This window comes from Syngnathus scovelli, chromosome 21 (assembly GCF_024217435.2).
Source record: "Syngnathus scovelli strain Florida chromosome 21, RoL_Ssco_1.2, whole genome shotgun sequence".
NCBI lineage: Eukaryota > Metazoa > Chordata > Actinopteri > Syngnathiformes > Syngnathidae > Syngnathus > Syngnathus scovelli.
In genome coordinates, this window is record NC_090867.1 from 7,972,592 (window position 1) to 7,996,539 (window position 23,948).

Consider the following 23,948-nt stretch of genomic DNA (forward strand, 5'->3'; position numbering starts at 1 on the left):
CAGAATTAGCTTTGTGTTTACAAAGTTATGATGAAATAATGAGCGAGCCTTGCAGTTGGTGAACTTGCATTCTACAGATACACAAGTGTGCCATTGTGCATTCATGTGGGTGGCAGTATAAAATACAAGATGCGGCTGTAATTATCATTTCTACACACTCCCTCGGTGTTGGCCGAGAACAACACGTACACACTCGACGGGGAGGAAATCCATCATTGTCTCATTCACAAATGCTTTGAGCGAGCGTATCTTTTTGTGTTTACTAGCTCCTCCAGAAGATAACCAAAGAAGGTCTGTATAGCTTTTGATCTGTATTAGCTCAACAAGTTTTAGTTCAGGTGTCAGTACTGAGGCAGTATTTGCCAAAATGTATTCAATCATTTCATTGCTGGCAATAATAATGCTTAAAGCATAGGGAGAGCATGAAGGGTCTTAGCATAGAGCCTTGCGGGACACCAGCATGTAGCAATGCAGACGTTACTGACCCATGTTCATAGTTGTAGTAATCCTGTGTATAGTAGTCCTGACCCGGATCGATACCAGACTCCATGGATAACTCCTGGCAGAAGGACGCAGCGTTAACATAACATGGACACACACACACAGAGCAGGCAGACGTGCTGACGAGTCACTTAAATGAGTCAACAAGAGGTTAAAAAAGGAGACAGAGTACCTCAGGTCTGAGAAGAGAAGGTCGGAGGAGTTGTTGTGTCTTCCAGAAGAAAAGAGAAGTAGGAGATGGCAGCACAAATTGAGGACATAAAGCTCACACATCTGTTTTTGTTTTAGCAATGAGTCGTCCAACAATACAAATTGATGTCATTCGTTCGTTCGAATCTGTTCAACGGTGAAGATGCGGATCAGATAAAAGAAATGACAACACTGAATGATTGTTTTTGGTAATACAGGCATGCAGAAATGAGAGACGGAAACAAAGAAGGCGGCCATGCAACGCCACAAACCGACGATAAGCCCGACACCTACCTCGTGTTGTCCGTACCTACGACTGCACAGGGGGTGGGGCACAAAGGAAGAGGAGGAGCAGATACATTCTGTAAGTCAATCCAAATTTCTTATCCAACAATTCACATTTGGTTGAATCTGAAGTAGTACTATGATATCGATTGTCCATATGGGTAAGTACTCATATTAGTATGTGTCTGGAAAAAAAAAAAAACATAGATATGTCTCAGAGCACAGATGGTGACAGCAGTCAATAAAAAGGCTTATTGCTAGACTTGGTTAAAAAAAATCAGAGATAGGATTCAGAGTTCAAATTAAAGTGTGAAAAGCATGATGGAAGACACCTGGATGAGCGCGAGCCGATTCCGAGAAAAAAAATGGACACGGCGGCTCCGGGAGCACATGAAGGCGTGATAAACAGATGAATTGCTGCTTTCAAAGGTGCTTTGCGGGTCCCCGGTTCAAAGAATAACAAGCACGTGTGTGCGATAAGTCTATCCGCGTGCCCTCGCCCGCTCTGACAGGCACATTATTAGGTCCTCTGGAGACAAAAAAGCCTGCAGACAATCTGTGCTGTGTCACAAACACACGTGCGGTGATTGACTGCTATTATATTTTTTCCAACTTGACTCACCGTGTGTGTGTGTGTATGTGTGTGACAGAAACACAACAGAGCAAATATTATTCGTTTCTTCACAACAGACTACAATGCCCTCAAACGCATGATCCCACTTGTCATTTTTCACTTTCATGTCACAAAGCTACGCTGGAGTCGTTCAAGAAAAGTCTTAGATCGCTATAAATTGCTACAGTGTTCTCACAGTTGAGATTGGTGCGTTTTATTGAGAAAAACATTTCACACAATTGATCCCGATAGGTAACAGTTGTAAAAATGTGGTGAAAGTTTGTGGTTAGCATTAAATAACTCTACATCAATCCAATCAACACAAGTAGATAAAATGAAACGGTAAACACCAACGAATAGTTCCGGTAGATGAGAAAAAAAATATGTTCCAATGCAGCATCGATCTAATCGTAGAAAAAACAGACAAAAAGAACAAAAGGTCATCGTGTAATCGGCAAAAACCACGCCGGTGAATCTCTCAGCACAATGACAGCACAGCCTGAGAAAATGTTCAGTTCACTCGGAAAGATGTTTGGTTAGATACTCAACACTGAAAACCCCTGGGGGTGAAGGTTAGAGGACCGTGGACTGAGGGGGGAATCGTTCCTCCAGCTCCACCACGATGGAATTCATGTTTGGCTTTGGCTGAATCTGTGGAGGTGAAGTGGTCACTTCTTCTCCTCCCTCCACTCCTTCTCCTCCAGCTAATACAGCTGAGGAGTCAAGTGAATCCACGGAATCAGAAGCCGCTTGCTTTTTCATGACCTTTACGAGCGGGACCTGTTTCCGATCGATCTGGCTGAACATGTTGGCTACGGACTTCTCGATGTCTGCGATATTCTGGATATTTTTAAGGATGCCTTTCAGCTCCCTGCGGGGAGGTTCCGGTTCTGCAGGGAGAGGTGGGGGCGGGGGGCGGAGGGTCACGGATCGCAGGGCGGGGGCCTCTGAAAATGAAGGGAGCACAAAGGTGGACGGCCTCAACAGTGAGGGCGACAAAGGGGGAGGGAGGGGCGGCGGAGGGGGAGGCGGAGGCCGAGGAGCCTGGCAGTTGGGGAGGGGCGAAGGGGGAGGGGAAGCTTGGTGGACAGGAGGTGGGGGAGTGCAGGGGGGCGCCGGTGGGGATGGCGCAGGAGCAGAAGGGGGCAGCGGCGCAGGAGCAGAAGGGGGCGGCGGCGCAGGAGCAGAAGTGGGCGGCGGCGGCGCTGGAGTGGAAGGAGGATCCGGGATAACGTCCAAATGCACCTGAAGTCTGTCTTCCTGCTTTTCTGTCAGACCCGACCCAAAGCGCCGCAACACGGGCGGCGTCGGCTTGTGGCTCGGCGGAGGCGTCCCCCCGTCCATTTGGGTGATTATGATACTCGGGGGACTCTCTCGAGCCCGAACGTTTGGAACACTTGGGGCGGAGATGGACTTGGGGTGCTGGGGAGAGTCCGGGTAAACAGAAAGTACAATATCAGGTGAGAGCGACGCCCGTACGTCCCGCTTTTGTTTCATTTCCTGGACGGCCTGCTGCTCAAACTGTTGGGCCTGTTGTTTGACCGTCAGCTTGGGCTCGAGGCCCGGGCTCACCATCTGATCTGAATCCAAGCCGTGCTCAAATGGCGAATCCAGCCCGCCGTCTTTGCTCTCTTTGAATTCCGCCTTCAGAAGCTCCAGTTCCCACTGGACAGGATCCATAACCATTTGCCTCTTCAAGCTATCGTAGATGTCTCTACGATGTAGCCTCGAAGGGAGGGTCAAGCTGTGCCCGCCTCCCGACCCCCTCCCGCTGTCACTGCCGCTGTAGCCACCAAAGTGGTCTCCTCCGGGGGAGCTCATCCTCAACCAGGCCTCCCGAAGACCTTTCCTGGAAGGAGAGAAGTGCCCGAGAAGGTCTCTCGTCCTCTGGCTTCGTCCTAGAGTCTCCGGACTGCTCAAGGTTCCGTCTTCGCGGTAGATGGGATTTTTGATGGTCAGAGGGTTTTCGTCTGACAGAAAGGTGATGCTGGACTCAGACTTGGGGAGTTTGTTGAGCACCCCTCCGTTAGCGACGCACTGCTTGTGGGCGGCGATGGCCCGGGTGGCGAAATCGGAGATCAGGCGTTGGCGATCGCTTTCGTCCAAGCTGCGGCCGTAAAAAGTAGAGATGAAGCGTGGAAAGACGTGACGGATAATGTCTGGGAAACTAAAAGACGGCAAACACTGTAAAGTCAAAGCGGAGAAGCCACTGTATCACAACGACAGCGGGGAAGGATCAATCGTTTTCCCGGCGAGCTGTGAGAGTTTGCAGAGTTCCCTTTGACAAACGACCGATTGAAGGCATATTTGCCAAACGGCTTCTTGGAGGGCGAAAAGAAAACTCTGCAGACTTCCACAGCGTCGGCTTCCACCTTGAACGTCTCATTCAACCTTGCGCTCGCTACAAGCAGGGAGGGGGGGGGGGGGGGAGCACTTCTGAACATTTTACTCACTTTTGTCTGTCACTTTTGCGAAACGGCAGGAAGATAAGATAAAATGTGTTTAACATTCAGAGGAAGAAGTACAATAAATAGATTATGGAACAGCTAAAGTAATGCACATTTCCGGAACACAGTGTTGGTTCTTGGATCAGGGAGAGAACCAACAGGAGTAAGATGATTGTCAATACAGCGCTGAGAATACAAATATTTTTCGTGGATTCTTATGGTAAGTCGGTCAACAACAAAAAAATCCAAAGGTAATGGAAACCACCCAGCGGCAGCAGCAACTAAAATGAATAAAAAGTCGATACCAGACCGCAATTACGACCCCGCAAACTTTTGCCCTGGTTTTATTCTTTGATAACCAAACGTACTCCATCCTTGATGTCATCAAACAAAACATCAACACTCTGCATCTTATCAGTGGAACTAACGATCACCCGTGGTGGCCGCCTTGGAAATAATTATCTGCATTTATTTCAATTATCTGAACTCCATGTTGTTTTTTTTGCACGTCAAGGCCACCCGTGTGAAACGCCGCGTTGTCTTTTTTTTGTTTTGATTGAGCGCGCCTCGTCTCGCACACGCGTGGCTCTCATGTTTCGAGCGTATCGAAAACAGACGATGGGAGCGGCGATGCGTGGAATGCTGATACGGGCTTCCTCACAACTTCATCTTTGTGCCTCGGAAAGGAAATCTAAATTAAACTATCTCGCGCTGCGCCGCCTTGAGTGCGTGGAGGAGCGCGCCGGCTTGTTAAAACCTGAGGTTGGAAATTAATAAGGCATCGCTGCATGCGGCCGCTGTTTGAATCTCGTCTAACCGGTTGAAACAGAGAAAAGTGTCAAGATTATATTAAGCCAAGTGTGCTTGGGGGATACTGAGGGAGCTACAACAAATTGTGAGCATATCATTAAAGGTGCAAAACTGGCTTGTAGTGCCACATGGAAAATATACAGAAAGGCTAATGACTTGTGGACCCGAAGCAAACACTCACAGCACTTTACGTGTTTTGTTGTGGTAAAGGTTTGTGCCACAATAAAATAGCTACCATGCCAAAACAAAAAATTATCAACACTTACATGGCGTTGTCGCCGAGCTCCTCATATAAGTTGTTGGCAGTGCCCCCTCCGGGTTTGCTGCTCGGCAGCGCCATCTGGATTCGGGCGGTCTTGGCACACTCTTCCTGCCGTCTATAAAGAAAGAAGAAAGTTGCTAGTAAATCCCTCACTACTCGTGTCCTTGAGAAAGACTGCATGCAAACCAGAAAAATTTTTTACTCACTCTTTAAATCTGCGGAAAAAATAGAGAGAACAAGAGACAGCCATAGAAAGAAAAAAAAAATTAGATACCAGCATCATTTTTTGCTGTAAAGACAAGATAATTAAATGTGGCGTTCCACAGGGTTCTTTATGTGAGCCTCTACGGTTCATATCAGTTTTGCTTTCTTTAGACATTAAGAAATTAAGTTGAGGTATACAGATGAACGAATGAATTTGCTTGTCGAAGGTAAAAATAATGTGCGCGTACTGCCTGTAGGTGATGATAACCACAAGTATGGCGGGTACACAGCAGATGATGATGATGACCGCCAGGGCCAACAGCGCCCCCTCTGTATAGCCCACAGTTTGCACGGCCTTTTTCACGCTGGTCACCACTTCCGGGGTTCGGATCTCCAGAATGCGCCCTCCGGGGGGCATGAAGGGCTGGAACTCTTTGTTGATGTCAAGCAGTTTTCCGTCCAGAAACCTTTAGCCAAACACACGTAAACGCTCGTTAAGAAGACAAGCCAACATCAATGGAGCTTCTCAATCAGCAGCCCTTACTTGTGGAGCTCCTGTCTGGCCACGGCTCGATTTGTCAGCGGGTCGATAGCGTAAATCATTAGATCTGATTTGGTGTAGTCCTCTTGTTCCAGTCCATCGCCGTGACGATGGGGACCAATGGCTTCCACGAACACCTTCGCTCCGGGAATCTGCTCCTGAACGTAGCGCTCCAAAATACTGGCAAGGAAAAAAAATAGACCTCTTTGGTTAAACACAGGCGACAGCATGAAGTGCCCTACACCCACACAAATGCACGTTTTTTTTCAACCTCTTTAGAATCTTGACATCAAGGGTATACCACCTACTGTGCAACATTGATTCCTGTCCCTGCAAAACACCTCCTCGCAGCAGGGAAAGTGTGTTTCTATGTGTGTACAGCGCTAAAAAAAATACCCATATCAAGCTCTTCTGAGAAAGTACTTCGATATTAAATTGGCAGTGAATGAGTTCACAACCATCAGAAACGGTCTTCAAGCTGAGGCGTTACCGCCGTTACCTGAGAAGTTTGTCTTTGTTATTGTCCACGTACGTCGGTGGGACGTTTGATACGACCACCTGCATGTCCAGCTGGTTCACCACTGACACCTGCCCATGAGAAAAAAATGCAAATAACGCACGAAAAAAAAAAAAACACCACGACCTTTAACCCTAACGACTCACCACTATCTCCGCCTTGCTGCTGTGTCCTCGCCCATAGTTGTCGGTGGCAACCACCTCAAATTTAAAGTAGGACCGTCGCATGTTACGATACATGATGGCCGTTTTGACCACGCCGCTGAGCGGCTCGATGACAAAGCCGTCTTTGCTGTCTTTGCCGTCTTTCCCGGCCAAGGGGGCGTTGACGAGGCGGTACGTCATGGAGCTGTAGTTGCCCGTGTCTTTGTCCAAAGCCTGCAAGATTGTAATCAGTCATCACGACCAGAATTAATATGACGATCATCATCCAGTTGGAGTTTAATTAATTACATCGTTTGTTATTGGAGCCGCATCAAACGAATCTGGTGGGCGGTCTGAAGGCCCAACGTCGTCGAGACGGTCGTAGTTAGCGCGTGGCAATTAGAAGTGAAATATAAAATAAAATCCAAACAGGTGGCGATATAATTTATCCTGTTTTCATTAAAAGTTTCCGTAGCAGACTACTTGAGAATGTAGAGCTCATATGCAATCAAGTTTCCTGATTAGTGGGCCACATGCCACAATTCATCAAGATTTCTCTAATTAAACTCCCTTGATTTAAAAAATGAACCCTTATTTATCTGCCTTTGTTACCATTGTATTTTAAAATGTTGCAAAACCGGGTCACCTTGCAGAGAATTAAATGTGGGGTGCCACAGGGTTCTTTCTGTGGTCCACTACAGTTCCCATTGTCTTATTTAGTCCCTACAAAATTAAACTGTAATCCTAATTGTGTTTCCCCTTTCTAAATCAGATACAAAGTGGTTTATTTTTGTAATTATAACAGCCTTCTGGGATTTATTAGGCTTTTAACGCTCCAAAGGAGAGTCAAATGATGCTAAATGTCATGCGTTTGGCACACCATCTTCAGCTTTTGACTTGGTTACAAGGAAAAAAGGAGGATTTGCAAAGGTCACTCCTATTTATGGTGAGACTGCTGAGATCAACCTTCCCTTCATCTTTTGTCCCATTTAGCCTTTTATTCACTGCGGTGACCGACCTCTTCCGTCTATTCATCCGCTGACGACTGATGTGAGCTTTCAATATATGTGCAAAAAAAAAAAGTCAAGTTGGGATTTATTTACAATGAGACTCTCATCATTCCTCCCACTCGGAGCTGCGATCTAAGAATAAGCTCAAAGCCGCAATCTAATAGCGAAGCACGTCGTTTGCTTTTCGCAGACCACGCGCAAATCTCACGCGGCTTCGGGAGCTCATTAAAACACGCCGCTGTACTTCCCCCAAAGAGGCGGTGTCACAACCTAGTTTGCATCCCGGAAGGTATTTTAATTGCACCGCGGTAACTGTCATTATTCGCTGTGATGCGTGCGTCTCCGAGACAGCTGAGCGATGTGCCAATTAGTTCACGAGCACGAGTCGATAGCGCGGAGAGATAACCTCACAGGGAATCATGTTACTGAATATTAACTGTTTAAATAAACGTCACGCACTGGCTCGACAGTGGACTCGATGTACTCGAAATTAATTTAGCCCGTTGCCCTGGTGGTTTGGAGACCTGACTGAAAAAAAAAACGTATAATTAATTCATAACCAGAGAAAAGCTGACTACTGGCGGCTAGTTGGATGAAGAAAGAGGAGTTTCACTACTACTGTTACAATTAAAAATCTGATAAAATAATAAATAAAAAATAAGTGTGAATATACAAAATAAATATAAATTTAAAATAAAAAATACATTTTTTTCTGTAAATCAGTATCCTTGTTACCTGCACTTGCAAGACTGAGGTAAACGTTTTGGCATCCTCTGCTACTCCCCCGATATAAAGCGAGGTGGTGAAAACCGGCGAGTGGTCGTTCTCATCCTGGATGTCAATCACCACCGCCGCCGTGTTACCTGAAACGTGCACAGAAGCTATGAAGGAATCCGTTTGGAATGAGAAGGCTAGGCATCACACGAATCTACAAATGAATTAATTAGCATCCATGAGGATCGGAAAAAAAAATCATGTTGTTGCTGAAATGAGCTGATTCACAGGATAGCAGAAGTCAAGATTCAAAAAACAGCGACTCACTTCCGAGTCCAAAAAAGCCGAGAAATCAGACGGAACGGTGTCAGACATTACAAACCGATTGCGGCTTTTCGACCCAAACAAAAACAGGAGGCGTCGCTTTAAAAATCTCTTCGACTGTCGAGAACAAATTGCTGATTTAGATTCAAACCCGCACCGAAGTCACAAAATGGGAGCACCGTGTCGTTAGCACGCTATTGATTTGTTGCCTGATTAAAAAACGCTGCCTGACGAGAATTGAAGAGTGGCTAATGAACACAATGATGCGGAGCTTTATTCCTGACGGAATACTTAAGAGTTAAATTGCGTAACCCGAGCCGGCGCCGTAAACACTATAATTAAAGAAGAAAGGCGAGGAGACGAGCATCAATTAAGACGCGTGCAATTTGGGAGGAGTCGAGCGCCACTCGTGGGGGGGCGAGATAGAAGGAATCCATAGATGGAGGACCGTAAACAAACGCTCTGGGTAATTTTGATTAGAACGAAAAAAAGAACATAATAAAGGGCAACCATTTTCACATAACATGAAAACATTTTATGACTCCAAATCCTTTGCCACGCAGGAAAGACATGCTACACTCTGAAAATGATCACGTTTGAATGGAAGGATTGTTTTGAGAAAGACGTTTTCCAACTCAAGATAAGAGACTTTGACGTCCCACAAAGACAGGTAAGTTACGGTCACGGTTCAGCTAGGGTGTTAAACCTAAGGCCCGGGGGCCAGATAGGGCCCGTCACATCATTTTATGTGGCCCTCATTACAATTACAAATTGTCTTCACTTTTAAAATGTTTTTAATACCACCCTTATGAAAACAGTTTTTACTAGTCCCTGATTTCAAAACTAGTTAATCACCAGATTGTTGTGTATAATACGTTGACAGTTGACTGTAAGGTAAGTCTATGATATGTTTCATTTATGCAAATTTGATTTTGGGATCATGTGAATTGTCAAAATGCAAGCTTGCTAATGTGCACATACCGTTTATCACAAATTGTCTTCACTTTTAAAAAATACAACACATTTTCTCACCATTCTTCTCTTTAAAACACTCTGATTTCAAAACTAGTTAATCATCAGATTTTTGTGTATATGACGCATTGACAATCTATTGTAAGGTAAGTCTATAATATGTTTCATTGATGTGAATTTGATTTGAGATCATGTGAATTGTCAAAATGCAAAGGTTGCTAATGTGCACATACCATCTATGACTGAACAAATCATTTTCCACACTTATCATGAGACTAAGTTAATTGTCACGACGTCATGATCCGTCCTGCCTCAGAGGTGGAACGTTTGACTTAACTCACTCTTGGAAGGAGCTCGGAGGTTAGATGAGACCACCCTCATGGAGTCTGCTTCCACCTTGAGAAGGTAGCTGGAGTTGGCCTCGTAGTCCAGCCGTTTGGCCGTGGATATTAACCCCGTTTTGTTATTTAACGCAAAGACACCTGGAACGGAAGAAGCCGTCAGATACAAAATTTGTTGAAATGATTGCTCCAAACGCACAAGCTATACTTGGCGGTCATGCAAATCGCTTCGCTCACCTCCCTCGTTGCCCTCGACGATGGAGTACACAATGGTTTGATTGACAGCCGCCGCCAGGATGACTCCCACGGGGGTTCCGACCGCAGCTTCCTCGCTCACGGGCGCAAACCTAGGGAGAGTCGAGCGGCGGGTGCCGTTAGCGACATTAAATATGGATAGGCGTTATTCGGGGCCTTCACGTTACTCCGGAGGCTCGGCTCGGCCGCCATCGGCGCTATCGCTATCGCTATTTCTTTCTATTAAAGATGATCTGCGTTGGTGAGTTTTCCAAAAAATAGACTTTGTGTATTTGATTTTCTAATCACATTTGTTTCATATATTTTTTAGATTTTAGCAGAGGCCTGTAAATTAATAACACAGCAAAGAATCATTTTATTTTCAGTACGCTAATTGTTCTCCGATAACGAATTCTTACACCGACGGATAAATGTCAATGCAGAAGTTGTCTCTTTATGACGTATTAGCACGCTTTGCTAAATGTCAGCGGAAAAAAAAAAAGTGGCCTGCTCTAATTAAACTCAAGGTGACATTGGAAAACAAGTGTTTCAAAAGTTCAACGCTCTTCGTCGGAAAATGGCATATCAACATTTAAACGACAATGACATTTGCTCTTAGGTAATCATCTGCGGAGATTTTTTTTTTTTGTTTGCAAATCTCTTTTGTTTGAGGAATCTCACGTTGTCCTGGCCAGATGGACCAGACTCGCTAACTAGAACAAGCTGGCTCGATACTGATAACACGAAAATTGAAAAATGGCATCCGATAATTAAAAAAAACGTGGCAGGTGAATTTACAGATAAGAGCCCAGCTTTGTTTTTGTCTCCATTAACTCACGCTCAGACTGAATCATTTTTTTGAGGGACCCCTTTTGACGATGTGTAATTTTTTTTACTCCAGGAACTTCACAAGAAATGACTCATTGGGAAAGTTTTTAACAATACGCTCAATTGAAATGCAACCCATCCGGGAGTCGTCCGCCATTACTAGTCCCAAAGAGGCTGTCACATCCGTGTCTGAGTGCTAAAAATAGTCTTTTTGTACTCTGCCGAACTTTCCCCTCCCGCCATCTCCACCACGTCTTCATTTCTGCGTGTCAGTCAGCGACTCTTTCTTTCCTCTCGCCTTTTCTGTCAGGAAAGTCGGCACCTCGACATTTGTCTTCCGCCTCGCCGCCTCGCCGCCGCCACCTCGCCCTTGACGCCAGCCACGGCTTGTAATTGCCAAACGCGACTATCAAACAAAATGGCTCTCAACCTGAATGGAAGCACGCTTGAAATACGCAGCAAGCTTAAGAGGGGCTCAAAGTTTCGGGGGAAAAAAGTCCAGTGAAAAGAGCTGAGTCAGCAGAAGTATCTTCACGTGTTGATAAATGACCTCTTTGAGTGCTATGATAACAATTTGACGGAAAGTTCTTTCATCAAAAGCTCTTTGTCTACACGGTCCACTTCATCAATCCTTGTCAGCTTTCATTATCCTTTCTCCCCCAAATTTTTCCGAGGCACTCGACAGCCGATTCACTTCTCGGGGTCATAATCGCAATCAGGCTTCTTGTCGTGTTCTCACCGCAATCAACAACGTAAAGATCCCGACCGGTTTCATCCGGCCTGCAAAGCTGTGGTGGGAGTCATAGGGTCATAGGTCACAATCAGTAGGGGGGCCCTTGAAACAGCAGGAGAACAGAAAAATCTTGTGTACTGACATTTTGGATTTCAATAATTACCTCGTAGCCTTTAAATTTCAAAAAAGACTATTTGTTGTGTTTCATGTCGCTCCCGCGCGACCTCGGACCGCATCTGCCTTTACAAAAGCTCCGTTTTGATTGAAATTCCAAAGCTCAACGGGGACCGGGCGGCTGTACCCGAGAATGTGAGAATCAAAGCCAGCCAGGCATTTAGTGTCTGCCTGGTGGGCAATTTCTCTTTACCTTGCCCACTTGAGCCTGACACTTTTTTTTTTTTCCCTTTCAAGCTTCAACACTATTCAACACGAAGATTCTGTCTTGAACATTCTTTAAGTGTTCGCCCAGCTTTGGCGAGAACTTTTCTTGTTTGTGTTTGAAAGCAGTCACCGGGAAAAAAAAAAACATCTAAATGAGATCACTGGGTCATGAAAGAGTGAGATTGTTATCCAACTTAACAATTCTTCCTTAATTAGTTGAATCAGATAGAAGGGATTACTTTTAGATCCCGCGTGTGTGTGTGTTTGCAACAAGCATTCTATTAGTTCCAAGAGCGAGATTAAGGATTGCGCCCGTGCAGTCGCAATGAATTAACAGCGGATCAATTTGCCACAAGTAATAGATGCATCGCTCAACGTACAAGCGACAGCCGGGCTTTCGGCCGAGAGAACAGAATCGGCGCAATTCTCCGATTGTCGCGTGTGATCCCGCCACTTCACGCTATGAATCGCGAAGCTTTTGATTTTTTTTTTGTTTTTTTGGGAGTTGATTGGGTTCACGAAGCTTGCAAACCGCGTGATAATTAGATTCATTAAGCTCGGAACAAGCTGCGGGGCATTGTGACAGCACGGGCGCCAAACCTGCTTTTGCACACACGCGAAGAAACACGAAAATCGACACACGGAAGCTCGGCGTTGTTTGAAATCATCTTTCGGTGGGCAATATTTTCTTTCTGTTCGCTTAATCCCCCCCCGCTGCTAATTGCCAGTGGGCGCCGTTAATTATTCATGTGCGTGCGATGTGGACTGCATACTGAGGGTGCAGGTGCAAAGAGCCCATTGAATGAGAGCCCAGAGCCTTGTTTTGGATAAAAGTAGTTCTTTGGCACATTAGCAAATCCAAACTTTTTGAAGGGGGTGGGTAGTTATTTGTGGGTTTTTGCTATTGGCGGTAGCGGAGTATTTTATCGTTTCCATTTGAGCACCTGTAAAAGAGCTCCCACGTTAGCATAGCATTAGCATAGCACATCCATCAATCGAACCGGAGAGCGCCGCCGCCGAGCGCTTGCAATTCTTCACGGGAGAAACAAGAGATGACACATCGCTGCCGCACAAGCGCTCTCCCAACCGTTGCGATTCTCCCGTTCGGTTCACAAATCAATATTACGTATTCGGCCTCGCCCGTGGCTCTCCGACTGCCGCGAGGAAGCATCAAAATTCATTAGGCTGCATTAGTAAGCCTTTAAAACCACAATGGTGCAAAAGGTAAGCCTCTGTTCAATAATCCCGTCGATAATTAATTCAAAACGCGTTAGCGGTCACACGCATTGATTAAGAAAGGAAACAAATAAATAATTAAATGAAGGGATTACACACGGAGGTTGTACAAGATGCAGCCGCACACGATATTAGCTGTTCCATATTCATGACGTTTGAAATGACTACCTGCCGTTGCTCCCTTTGGAGAACACCTCTCAGGATTTTCCTTAGATTAGATAAGAGCTTCACGTGAGAAGCTAATTGTAGTGATGGCGGCATAGGATAACACAGGAAAGGTGATTATTTTGGGTGTATTTCCACTGTCCACCACTAGATGGCGGAATTTGTAAACAACGAGTCCGTACCTGTATTCCTCCTGAGTAAAGATGGGAATGATGGAGGGCTGAAGGATGGTGATCTCCACCAGCGTGGTGTTTTCTTTAACCGGCTCGCCGTCATCGTAGGCTACCACAACCAGCTGGGCAAAAAAAATATTTTTTCCGTTAGAATGATTTTCTGGGTTATTATTCTTGACAGCTTCAAAATTGTTTGATACGTCTACTCACACTGAATTTAAGGTTGGGTTCCTCATTGAGGTTGACTCTCGTAACAACGTTTCCGGTGAGTTCCTCCACCTCGAATATACTGGCCGAGTAGGAATAAACCTCGTGATCCACTTTATAGCGCACCAGACCAGCTGGTGTTCCCTGCGGAGACCAGAAACAGCGCTTAAGAAAGAAACCGGCAGCAAGAGGTTTTTTTTTTTTTTTTTTTTTTTATGCCTTGTTGGCTAAATTGAAAATGCAAAGAATAAATCAGGATGTAATCACACCATTAGATTCTCCGGGTACAACGGAAACACAAAATAGCGTCATGTATTAGAAGGACTAAATTTACTCGAGTAAAAGAATCTCGGCCGCGGCCTTCTGGGAAAAAATCAGCTCGCTTGTATCCCAAGGCGTCGTCCGTCGGTACAAAAAACTCGATTTGAATCAAGTATTCAAGTGTCATCAGATTGCAAGGTTAAAAATGTCTCCCTAAGCGTACGCTTTTTAACAGCCACCTTGATTCTTTATTGCCAAGCGACCAAGTGAGCAAGTCCTCCAGCTCCCGCTGCCGACTCAGCACAAACGGAAAAGTAAATTGAAGAACTAGATAGAGGATATAAATGACATAAACGCCTACTTGGATATGTATCCGCCAGCGGTAAGGGTTCGTCTGAGCACGGGGGCGCCGCTTTATTGCGTCTAGCCGCCGACAAAATATTCTTTCTTTCTTTTCCTCGGAGGGAAGCCTGTAGCTTGACAGCAAGCGTGTGACTCAAAAGGGAAATTGCGCTTTCAAACGACCAGTGTTGACATCGACGCTATGATTTTTTTTTTTTTGTCCATGATCATTTTCTTCCTACCCCCATTTGCATTCTTTTGCAATAATGCCTTGGGTCTTACGCAATACCGCCACCGTCATTAATATTTATTAGAAGAGATTTTTGATAGGATTCAAAAGCAAATGATTCTGTAATTTCCTTCGAATCAGCTGGCTTTAAATCCAATGTGATGTGACTCAGCAGATGGTTTTTAAGGTAGTTTTTCAGACGCTTACCGCGGGGTCGGAATCGTTGGCCATCACCGTGGTTACGATGGTCCCCTTGACGGCGTTGGGGGCGACCATGCCGCGGTACATTGGCTGGTTAAAGACTGGAGCAAAGTCATTCACGTCCTGCGGCGAAATGAGCAGCATTAGCGCCGAGTCAGCTTTACGACTTTTGAAAGAACGGGGTTCCGCTAGAAGAAATAAAGTGTCAGTCAACATGCGCACAAACGCACCGTGATGGTGACGGTAACGGAGGCCAAGCCCGGAGGCATGGTCCCCTCGGTGTCCAAGGCCTCCACGGTGAACGTGTAAGAAGAACTGGAAGGGCTCAAGGCTTCAAAGTCCAGAACTTTCCGCACAAATAACTCTCCCGTGATTGGGTCAAGGCGAAAAAGCCGAAGAATCTCCTCGCTGGAACCGTCGGTTCTGATGCGATAGGTTAGGTTGGAGCGCAGATCGGCGTCGATCGCCTAAGCGGGTCAAAGAAATACAAGTGAGACCTTATCGAGTCTAGAGAGTATCTAGACCTTAGATTCCGGGACATAGGCTGTGAAAAGTGGTCCTGAGACCAAGACCGATCTGGAACTACAACTATAGATTAGAAATTGACGGGTTCTACTTACGTGGAGTTTAAGAACCAAAGTATCTTTGGGGCTGTTCTCCGGCAGCTCCACGTTGTACGTTTGTTGGCCGAATACAGGGCTGTTGTCGTCCACGTCCAGGACCGTGACTGATAGCGTTTGTCTAGACCGCCGCGGGTCCACGCCGCCGTCCCAGGCCTCCACGATGAGAAAGTAGTGAGCCTTTACCTTAGATGAGAGAGTTGGAAATGTCACTCGCAGGTATTTTATATTGCGGGTGATGGAATTGGACATGAACGGTACCTCTCTGTCCAACGGCAGCACGGTCTTGATGGCTCCCGTGGCGTTGATGGAGAAAAGCTTTTGATGGTTGACCAGTCGGTAGTGAACCTGACCGCTTGCCCCCAGATCTGGATCGGTGGCCTGATGTAAACAAACAAATCCAGATCTGAACCAGACTCAGGAGTTACCATGATTTAAATTGAATTCAACGCTCAAAACGTCCTCCATATTGATTTATATAAAAGACAGGCGACCCACATTTTTCTCCTTCAACTCTTCGTATGACTCAGACAAAAGAAATATGGACGTGTCTTTTTTTTCCGCCCCTACTTCATTACCAGTGGCCATTGTTCAAACATCAAACGTGGAAAGTTAATGAGACGGCGGTTTCAATTTCCGTCTTACTTGGTTTATTCACGCAAACGGTCTCCTCTGCCGACAAGTGCCGCAGCAACCGTGTCGGCCAAACGCGACCAGGTGACAAATTGCGAGGCGACGTTCCTTTCATGCCGTGTAATGAGGGCTCACCTTGTGCCATGATTGTTCTTCTGACTTTCAAACAAACGCAACAAATGCTCATAAGAGTTCTCGAAGCAACTTTGTCCAAGTTGAAACTTTTACCGATAATTCAGTCTCGCGACTGGCGGTACTAAACTGCAAGGCCGAGCGGGGAAACGGCGACGAGAAAATGATATACAGACGCTTATGCCGCGCAGTAAAGAATTTTTAAAGGGACAGATGCTCAATCTGTTATGTGGAAGCGTCGCCATCGATAAAACCATAGCCTGCGGTGCGGCGTCAAAGCCGTTTAAGATCCGAGACGCGACGCCGCCTGGCTCGCTCACGGCGTCGTCTGCGAGGGGAATGACATCGTCACGCGCTTAAAGGCCACAAAAGGATTCAAAGTTGTTGACGAGAAAAATCATTGCTGTCTTAATCAAAACACGGTTGATATTCTCCGTTTTCAATTTTGTCCTCACTCTTGGTGATCTCGGCGGCTGGTATCGGCAGCCTCCGCGAGGACCGATCCGTTCAAATAAGGCTGGTATCGATTCGCCCCATTTTTTTGCACTGATGGTTTTAGTAATTCCGGCAGGATTAAGGTAGCCATTAAATTGCGTAAGTCTCCGCCAAGGTACCAAACACGTCATTGCAAAATTACCCGTTGCCATGCAATAATTTTCGTGGAATGGGAATCATTTCTATATTTTTTTTTTCTCAATTTGCTCTCCCTATTTTTCTCCACCAAGGTCAGGTCCATTCATTCTTCCGGAAAATATGTTTAATAACTCCAGGTGGCGACCGCCGTTTGGATCCAGGCCCGCAATCGCGGCGCTCTGCGGATGATCAGCATCTGTTTAGTATTGGAGAATTTGCCAAGATGGAAAATTCAGCAGGGGAATATTTGGCAATCATTGGAATCAAATGAAAAGGTCAAAAGGTTACGCTCGTCATTGTCGCATGGTACCTCTCGGTTAGTATGAGGACCGATCGTTTCCAAATCTCACGCTCATAAAAAGCTTAAAACCGATTCTGGAAGTGGTCCAAATGTGTGTCAGTGTGTGTGTGTGTGTGGTAATTCCTACCTTGACCTGTCCGACAAATGCGTGATCCAGCTTTTCCGCGACGGTGAGGTTCACCGGCAACGACGGATCGAACAGCGGATCGTTGTCGTTAACGTCCGTCACCGCCACGTTCACCGTCGCCGTGGACGTCTCCACACAAATCAAGAACCAGCAATTAGAAAATCACTTCATATCGTTATAGTAAAGAGTCCTTTAAGGAACGACATCGTGTCCGTATGCTACTGCAGTACCAGATGATTTATTCGGGTCGGCGTTCGCAACCTGCGCAACCGGTGGCAGCGTGATGGATTCACTGGCCAAATAGCCAATTAGCCACCTTGTAGTCCGACACTCTCCATTCAATGCTACACCCAATAAGTGTGTGTGTGTGTGTGTGTTTTATGTGCACATCTACGTGAAGGCAAGCCAAGGCGTTTTCGAGCCGTGCTGATTAATGGCCTACGCTACGTAAGCTAACATCCAACTTTCTCTCCGCCGCCGCCGCTCGTATTTTTCCCCGACGTTAAAACGGGGACGCTTAATGTTGGAGTTGATTTCTTCTTACCCCGTCGGGTCGCTCGTCTGAGGCCGTGACCACCAGAGTGTACTCGTCCAGAGTCTCCCTGTCCAGAGGTTTGTCCAAGACCAAATACCCAGAACTGGATAAGAGTTCAAATAGAAGATTTTTGTAATTGTCAACATGTCAAGCATTGGTTTGGTTATAGGCGTCAAAGATATTAACTGGATTGGCAGTGAATGAGTTAATGAGCGTCAAAAACCGACGCGAGCTACGGGGCGTCACGCCGTTTACATGAACGTGCGAGTCAGCACATCTTTGTAGTAGCGCTGCAATAATAAAGCACTTTGACAAAACCCGTCCGATATTCCTCCAACGTGGAGATGAAAGCTCCTTAAAGTGCTTGTTTCAGGATTTTTTTTTTTTTTTTGCTGAATACATATTCTTACATTGTGATATCAAATCCTTAATTCCAGCGTCTTAGCTTCCTGGCTCCTGTTCACCATTTAGGTCCATCATTTTTATTTATTTTTTTACTCCACATGTCACTTCATATTTGCATCTGCACGTTTCATTTTCTGAATATAATTCCCCGGGTCCCTGGAAGAAATGTAAATAGAGGTTCCCTGGTGGTGCCAATGCATTTTTGATGACGTATAAATGAATAAATGGAGCAAGGCGCCTTTGATAAATCGTGTCTGAAGTTCCCAATTCTCTGAACGTGGCAATATTTGTCTCCGGGATCTTTTGGAGCTATTATTGTCTCTCCGGTGGTGCTTAGTAATTTTCACTATGCATGCAAGTACAGCAGTCGGAGAAAGTTGCCCAACTAAAATATTAGAAACACTACTCGCATAATCTTTGATTGCGAAAGTTTATCTCAGTTTAGTGGTGAGTTAACACTTACTCGCGCTCCAGTAAAAACTGCCCATGGTGATCCCCACGGTTGATCCTGTAGACGATAGCGTCTCCCTCCCGATCGACAGCCTAAAATCACCATTGTCAATTGATCAGCTCTATTTTATGATGTCAAAAAATGTCGACCTGGAGGTTGAGCAACGTGGCCCCCGTCCGCATGGCCTCGCTAATCTCCAGGCTGTAGCTCTGCCGGGGGAAGCGAGGAGGACTCTGGTTGTTGGGCGGAATAACTTCAATGTAGACCGTCGTAATGGACGACCTAGAGAAGAAAAAGGTTTCCGTTGCACTTAAATCGTTTGAATCGATCAATCAACGACAAAAACTTTTGAGCCTGGCTTTTTTAGCTGAGCACGGGTTTGATGTCAAGAAAGCTTTTGTTTCCATCTTCCTTCATTTGGGTAAAAGCCCCGCGAAGGAAACAATGCTCTTCATTATGCAGCATGCGGACGACCTTTAGGAATGCGGCTTCAGCGTGGAGATAAATGCGTATGCATCGATTCAAGTCCATTTATAATCGGCCTAGTTCAACTAATGAGGCTAATCAGCCCATTTGTTTCGTTGACAGCAAAGTGCCTTGAAAACTACCAAGACACCATATTTAGACAAAGACTGAATATCATCGAAAGAACTTTCAGCGGCATACCGAGATCCTTCAAGTCAACCACGGCTTTGAATTTCTTTCCAATGTCACCTGGCTTCCCCCCCTCGGGCAGTCCTATCGCAAAGTGTAATTGAGGCTCTGAGCTAATTTGACATAAGGTCACTTCACGAAGCGCTAATTAGTCACCGCTAACCTAACCTCTTCTCGCACTCCGCTTTGGTGGCTTCCTCACTGATGTTTTCATTCCAATGACTGTTACCATAGAGACAGACTATTTACAGCAGGGGGTCTCCGCCAAGTTTCTCGATTTCCCCAGCGTGGCTGCGGGCCAAAGTGGAAGCCAAAAGGTGGGCGCGTAGAACTTCAGATAAATCTAGTATCATGACCTTGTGTGCTTTATGTCAGGTAAAGTTCTTGAGTTTCTTCGGCTTGGCTCAGGGACTCGCCGGATCGGGTTGGGCGGTCACAACTAATTTTGGGGGCTTGACCCGTAACCAATCAGCTCACCGGGGATGGATATCGATTTGTCGCGTGGCTTATGTTCCCACAGATAAACGGGGAGGGTCCGCCGTTATTGATTAGGCAGGGGAGGACCACACAGATGAGAACTAACAAAAATCATTGGCAGGATCCAACCTCTGCCATCTGGCCTCATAAAAAATACATTCGGCGCTCTCGAGAAAAAAATCAAATGTTGTACGCGGAATGCGTTTTGAGTGTCGGCAAACAAGCGGTGCGGTTGGTTTTGCTCGTGGCTCTTGTTTTGATTCCCCCCCTGCGGCGGTGCGTCTGCATCAGATGATACGCTACGAGACCACGACGCAGTCAGAACAAGGAAAAAGAAGGTCAGCGGCGCTTCAAACAATGTTAGCGAGACGGGACGGCGGTTTGTACGAGTCGCCGACAAATCAAAAAACTGAGGGATGAAATTCTCTGCGGCTGCGACTCGAGTGAGCGGGGATTCGCCGGTATGCAGACTGGTGGTGTGTCTTTGAATTCAGACAACATCGATGACCCGCCGGGGGAACTTCAATTTCCATCCTCAACGGCGACAACTAAAGAGTGAAAGTCTGTGGCGAGTCCCCCGAGAACCAAACTAAATTAATAAAAAAATATATTATATTTTATTATTATTATTATTATTCAGAAAATTTGCACTTTAATTTTTTTTTTTAACCAGCTCATCAGATGTTTTTGAAGTGATAGTGATGGGTCACATTTTTTTTTTCCCCCCGCTAAGCATTTCCTCTGCCACCTTAAAAGGAGTGTGCGTCCCTCTCATTACCGATGGTTCCGCTTCCGTTTCATTTCTCTTCCTTTACACTCACACGCTAGCCATTTTCATCCGGGAGTCCCAAATTCTTTTCTCGCCATTTCCCAACACACATTTATAATTCATGACATCTCAGTGAAAAGGAAATAGGTTCCGCTGGAAAAGCAGGAAGCTTGAGCGAAGAAGTGTGACGCGAGAGAAACAAAAAAGGTGCGCCGGAATGATAAGCAGACGGACAAAACGCTTTTCACCTTCTGTGAGGTTCTGCTCCATTGTCCGTGGCTTCCACAGTCAGGGCGTAGCTTCGACCCACCGATAGCCCCACGCTTGGCGCTACGGTGATGATGCCAGTGCTGGAGGAAACAGAAAAATTCAGGTTAAGGCCCGATACTGATTATTAATAACTTATATTTAGAGTGATATTCGTTTATAGTAAAAAAAAATATATTGCCGTGTGTGTCCTTGCTAGATTTACCTATTGCCAATAAGGAACTGCCCCTGATCCCCAGCTAGAATCCGATAGGTGACCTGTCCGTTGGGACCGTCGTCCTCATCGACTGCTGACAGCTGCAAAAAAAAAAAAACACATTGATCACATCAAGCAAATCGTACTCAACGAAAAGTCCCAACGTACCTGCAGCACAGTTTCACCGGGCATCATATCAGTGTACAGGTGGACGCTGTAGGACACGTTAGCAAACGTCGGAGTGTTGTCGTTTGCGTCCAGCACGGTTATCGTCACGGCGACCGGAGGGCTCTGCTGGACGCCATCCGATGCTTGCAGCTATAGAAGCAAATTCGACCAATTAACAGATATCGGTTACTCGGTATCGTCATGGACAATCCGATACTTACCGTGAAGGTGTAGGAATCTCGTGCTTCTCGATCCAACGGCTGCACCAGGGTCAGATATCTGGTGATGCCTCCTGTCGACACGGCGAATATGTCGGAGTAGCTGTCCAACGATAGCTGCAGATGAGGATCTCTGCTCTGGTAGACGTAGATTAGGCCAGAATTAAAAACGACTCAAACGTGGTGATGAACGAGCAGATACCGACGATGTCGCGCAGATTGGATTCTTGATGAAATAGCGCCGAGACGTGCATAATCAAGGGCGTACTTATTCTTGTTATGAAATGGTTACACTCTATTATTATATGGCCCATGTGATTATTAATGAAACTAGAAATCATTGTAATATGGAAATAAGAGCATGTGTGGGCGGGCGAGGAGGGGGAAAAAAAATCGATTGTACTTTCTCGCATGAAATAGCTGCGAGCAAAGAAACGATAAGACATTCTTAACATGAAAATTCTCCTAAGACTTCATCAATGTGCTCGCGTGTGCACGCCAGAGCTCTCGTTCCAGATAAGACTCGCCAGAGGTGTGTACGTGTGACAATTTTTATCCACGCTACCAATATTGACTCATAAATAAGGCAACGCGCATAAAAGCCATGGCCGTTATCATCATTGTTGCTCCTTAGCGCCGGCGGAAAGCCACCGCTAAGCAATATTTAAAACAAGTCGACATATATCACAGGCCGAAAGCGTTCATAAATAGATTATGTGTACAAAGAGCCACATCTTGAGCTTAAGCAGAACCGTAGTGGCGATGAATACATAAGGCTTTCTGGAAATGTCAAAGAATGACAATATTTTCAGCTTTCAGTCAATCAAATCAAACCGCAGCAGTATCGAGGCGTCTGATTGGCCGTGACTTCCAAAAAGTAAAACGCTTTCAGCAAATGCTGCTTGATTGCAAACTTTCTAATCAGCTTCCGTGCTTGAGGCGCTCATTTCATTATTTCTTTATCAACACCCACACAAGAAGCGGTTCGACCTTTCCGTTCATGACAGACTCACCTCCTCCACGTCGTTATCCAGAGCCACGACGGCTAACGGGTCCGAGAGACCCGGGTCGGCGGCCACGGTGGTTCCCACCGGCGCGCCTTCCGCTACGTAGCCTCGGTAGCTGCTTTCTAAAAAGTACGGCGCCTGGTTGTTCTCATCCAGCACCTCAATCTGGAGGCTGGCGAAAGCCGGCAGCGGGTGGCCGTTGTCCTGCTCCGCCTGCCATCACAAAAGCGCTTTGTTTTTTAATCCCGGTCGTGGATCAGCGTTAGCTTATTATTTTCAGCCTCGCGTTATTTTTGGCAGTTCGTGTTACGCCCACAGTTGGAATTACATCAAGCAGATTTTATTCTAGGGCGTTGAGATCTCGCCCTGAATATTTTCCGAATCGTACAACCCGTTTTATAGATTCCGTAAACCTCCGGAGGCCGGCGAGCTGGGATTCGCTCGCTCACCTTCACCACCAGATCGAATTTGCGATGCACTTCTCTGTCGACGGGTTTGAGCAGCAAGAGCTCAGCCGTGGTTCTGTTCAAGATGAAATATTCTGCGTAGGACTCGGGTTTGCCTGGCAGAGGAGGAAAATAAAAATACAGTTTATACCAAAGTGGAAAAAAAAATATCAGTAATTGGTTTAGAAATCAATAATGGTGGGAGACTTGGTGCAGAGTATTAGAGCGAGGGAGGGGGGAGAGGCTTAATGCGGTTCTCCACAGGTGAGCTCGCCACGTTCTTAAGACATATGCGCTACTTTGAATAGCCGCATTGCTCTGCAGGGAAATCAAGCGGCGGCCAAAACGACGCAATCGCATCCGTCCAGACAGCGGCGTCTTGTATTTATTTGACCGGCTTCGGATTAAAAGGGTTGCCGCCCTCTGAGAATGTCGTCAATGGTTTCACCCGTCCAGAATTGAGGGACACCAAATGTTGACGGGAAAGCTGCTTACTGCTAATAATAAAGCAGCATCAATTCATTCACTCCAAAACAAAATGGCGGCATAGCCACGAGGACTTTTGTTTTTTTTCTTTCCCCCCACCGATGTTATATTTGTGACTCCGGTAATCCCGCCTCAGACGGGGATTAGTTTCGGTTTGGGGAGTGTCGGAAATGCAATCACGTCCGTGTCAGGCATGTCAGCCCATTTAGCCAGACTTGCAATACAGAAAATAAACTTTTGTTGGGGTTCAAACGTTTGCTGCTGGAATATTTGTCTTAGTGGAGGTAGTATTTGATTCTTAAAGTCGCGTTTTATTTATTTATATTGTATTTTTGGTTACCCACCAATGAGGATGGAGTAGAGAATTCCCGGCCTCTCCGACGGAGGTTGGATATTCCTGTCTTGGTCCACGGCCTGAATGGGCGGAGTCACATTGAGCGGGTTCATCTTATTCTACAGGGACACAAAAACATTATCGCGTTAAAAAAAAAAAATGAATATTTTGGCGGTCTGTCTTCTCTCCTGATGAAAAAGCGTATCAGCTAAAATATCCATTTTTA

At 45.9% G+C, this 23,948-nt stretch overlaps 1 protein-coding gene across 2 annotated transcripts in view; it reads right to left on the reverse strand.

Moving 5' to 3' along the window:
- LOC125991253 (protocadherin-15) overlaps window positions 1–23,948 on the reverse strand; it is a 41,706-nt gene that overhangs the window by 3,847 nt on the left and 13,911 nt on the right. Inside the window, exons 10-37 of one of the 2 annotated variants that reach the window (XM_049759007.1) lie at window positions 23,733–23,841; window positions 22,906–23,018; window positions 22,463–22,669; window positions 21,453–21,587; window positions 21,232–21,381; window positions 21,073–21,164; window positions 20,849–20,950; window positions 18,850–18,982; window positions 18,713–18,792; window positions 17,854–17,947; window positions 17,310–17,438; window positions 15,745–15,864; window positions 15,484–15,669; window positions 15,094–15,330; window positions 14,870–14,986; window positions 13,834–13,974; window positions 13,633–13,745; window positions 10,111–10,220; window positions 9,874–10,014; window positions 8,258–8,385; window positions 6,516–6,746; window positions 6,352–6,440; window positions 5,856–6,032; window positions 5,314–5,778; window positions 5,112–5,222; window positions 985–1,006; window positions 674–712; window positions 486–559 (exon numbers count right to left, since the gene is read on the reverse strand). In XM_049759007.1, coding sequence (XP_049614964.1) covers window positions 486–559; window positions 674–712; window positions 985–1,006; window positions 5,112–5,222; window positions 5,314–5,778; window positions 5,856–6,032; window positions 6,352–6,440; window positions 6,516–6,746; window positions 8,258–8,385; window positions 9,874–10,014; window positions 10,111–10,220; window positions 13,633–13,745; window positions 13,834–13,974; window positions 14,870–14,986; window positions 15,094–15,330; window positions 15,484–15,669; window positions 15,745–15,864; window positions 17,310–17,438; window positions 17,854–17,947; window positions 18,713–18,792; window positions 18,850–18,982; window positions 20,849–20,950; window positions 21,073–21,164; window positions 21,232–21,381; window positions 21,453–21,587; window positions 22,463–22,669; window positions 22,906–23,018; window positions 23,733–23,841 — 3,845 coding nt within the window. Of the gene's footprint in view, window positions 1–485; window positions 560–673; window positions 713–984; window positions 1,007–3,642; window positions 4,054–5,111; window positions 5,223–5,313; window positions 5,779–5,855; window positions 6,033–6,351; window positions 6,441–6,515; window positions 6,747–8,257; window positions 8,386–9,873; window positions 10,015–10,110; window positions 10,221–13,632; window positions 13,746–13,833; window positions 13,975–14,869; window positions 14,987–15,093; window positions 15,331–15,483; window positions 15,670–15,744; window positions 15,865–17,309; window positions 17,439–17,853; window positions 17,948–18,712; window positions 18,793–18,849; window positions 18,983–20,848; window positions 20,951–21,072; window positions 21,165–21,231; window positions 21,382–21,452; window positions 21,588–22,462; window positions 22,670–22,905; window positions 23,019–23,732; window positions 23,842–23,948 lie in introns of those variants that run through there. The other variant, XM_049759008.1, reaches the window with a different exon arrangement.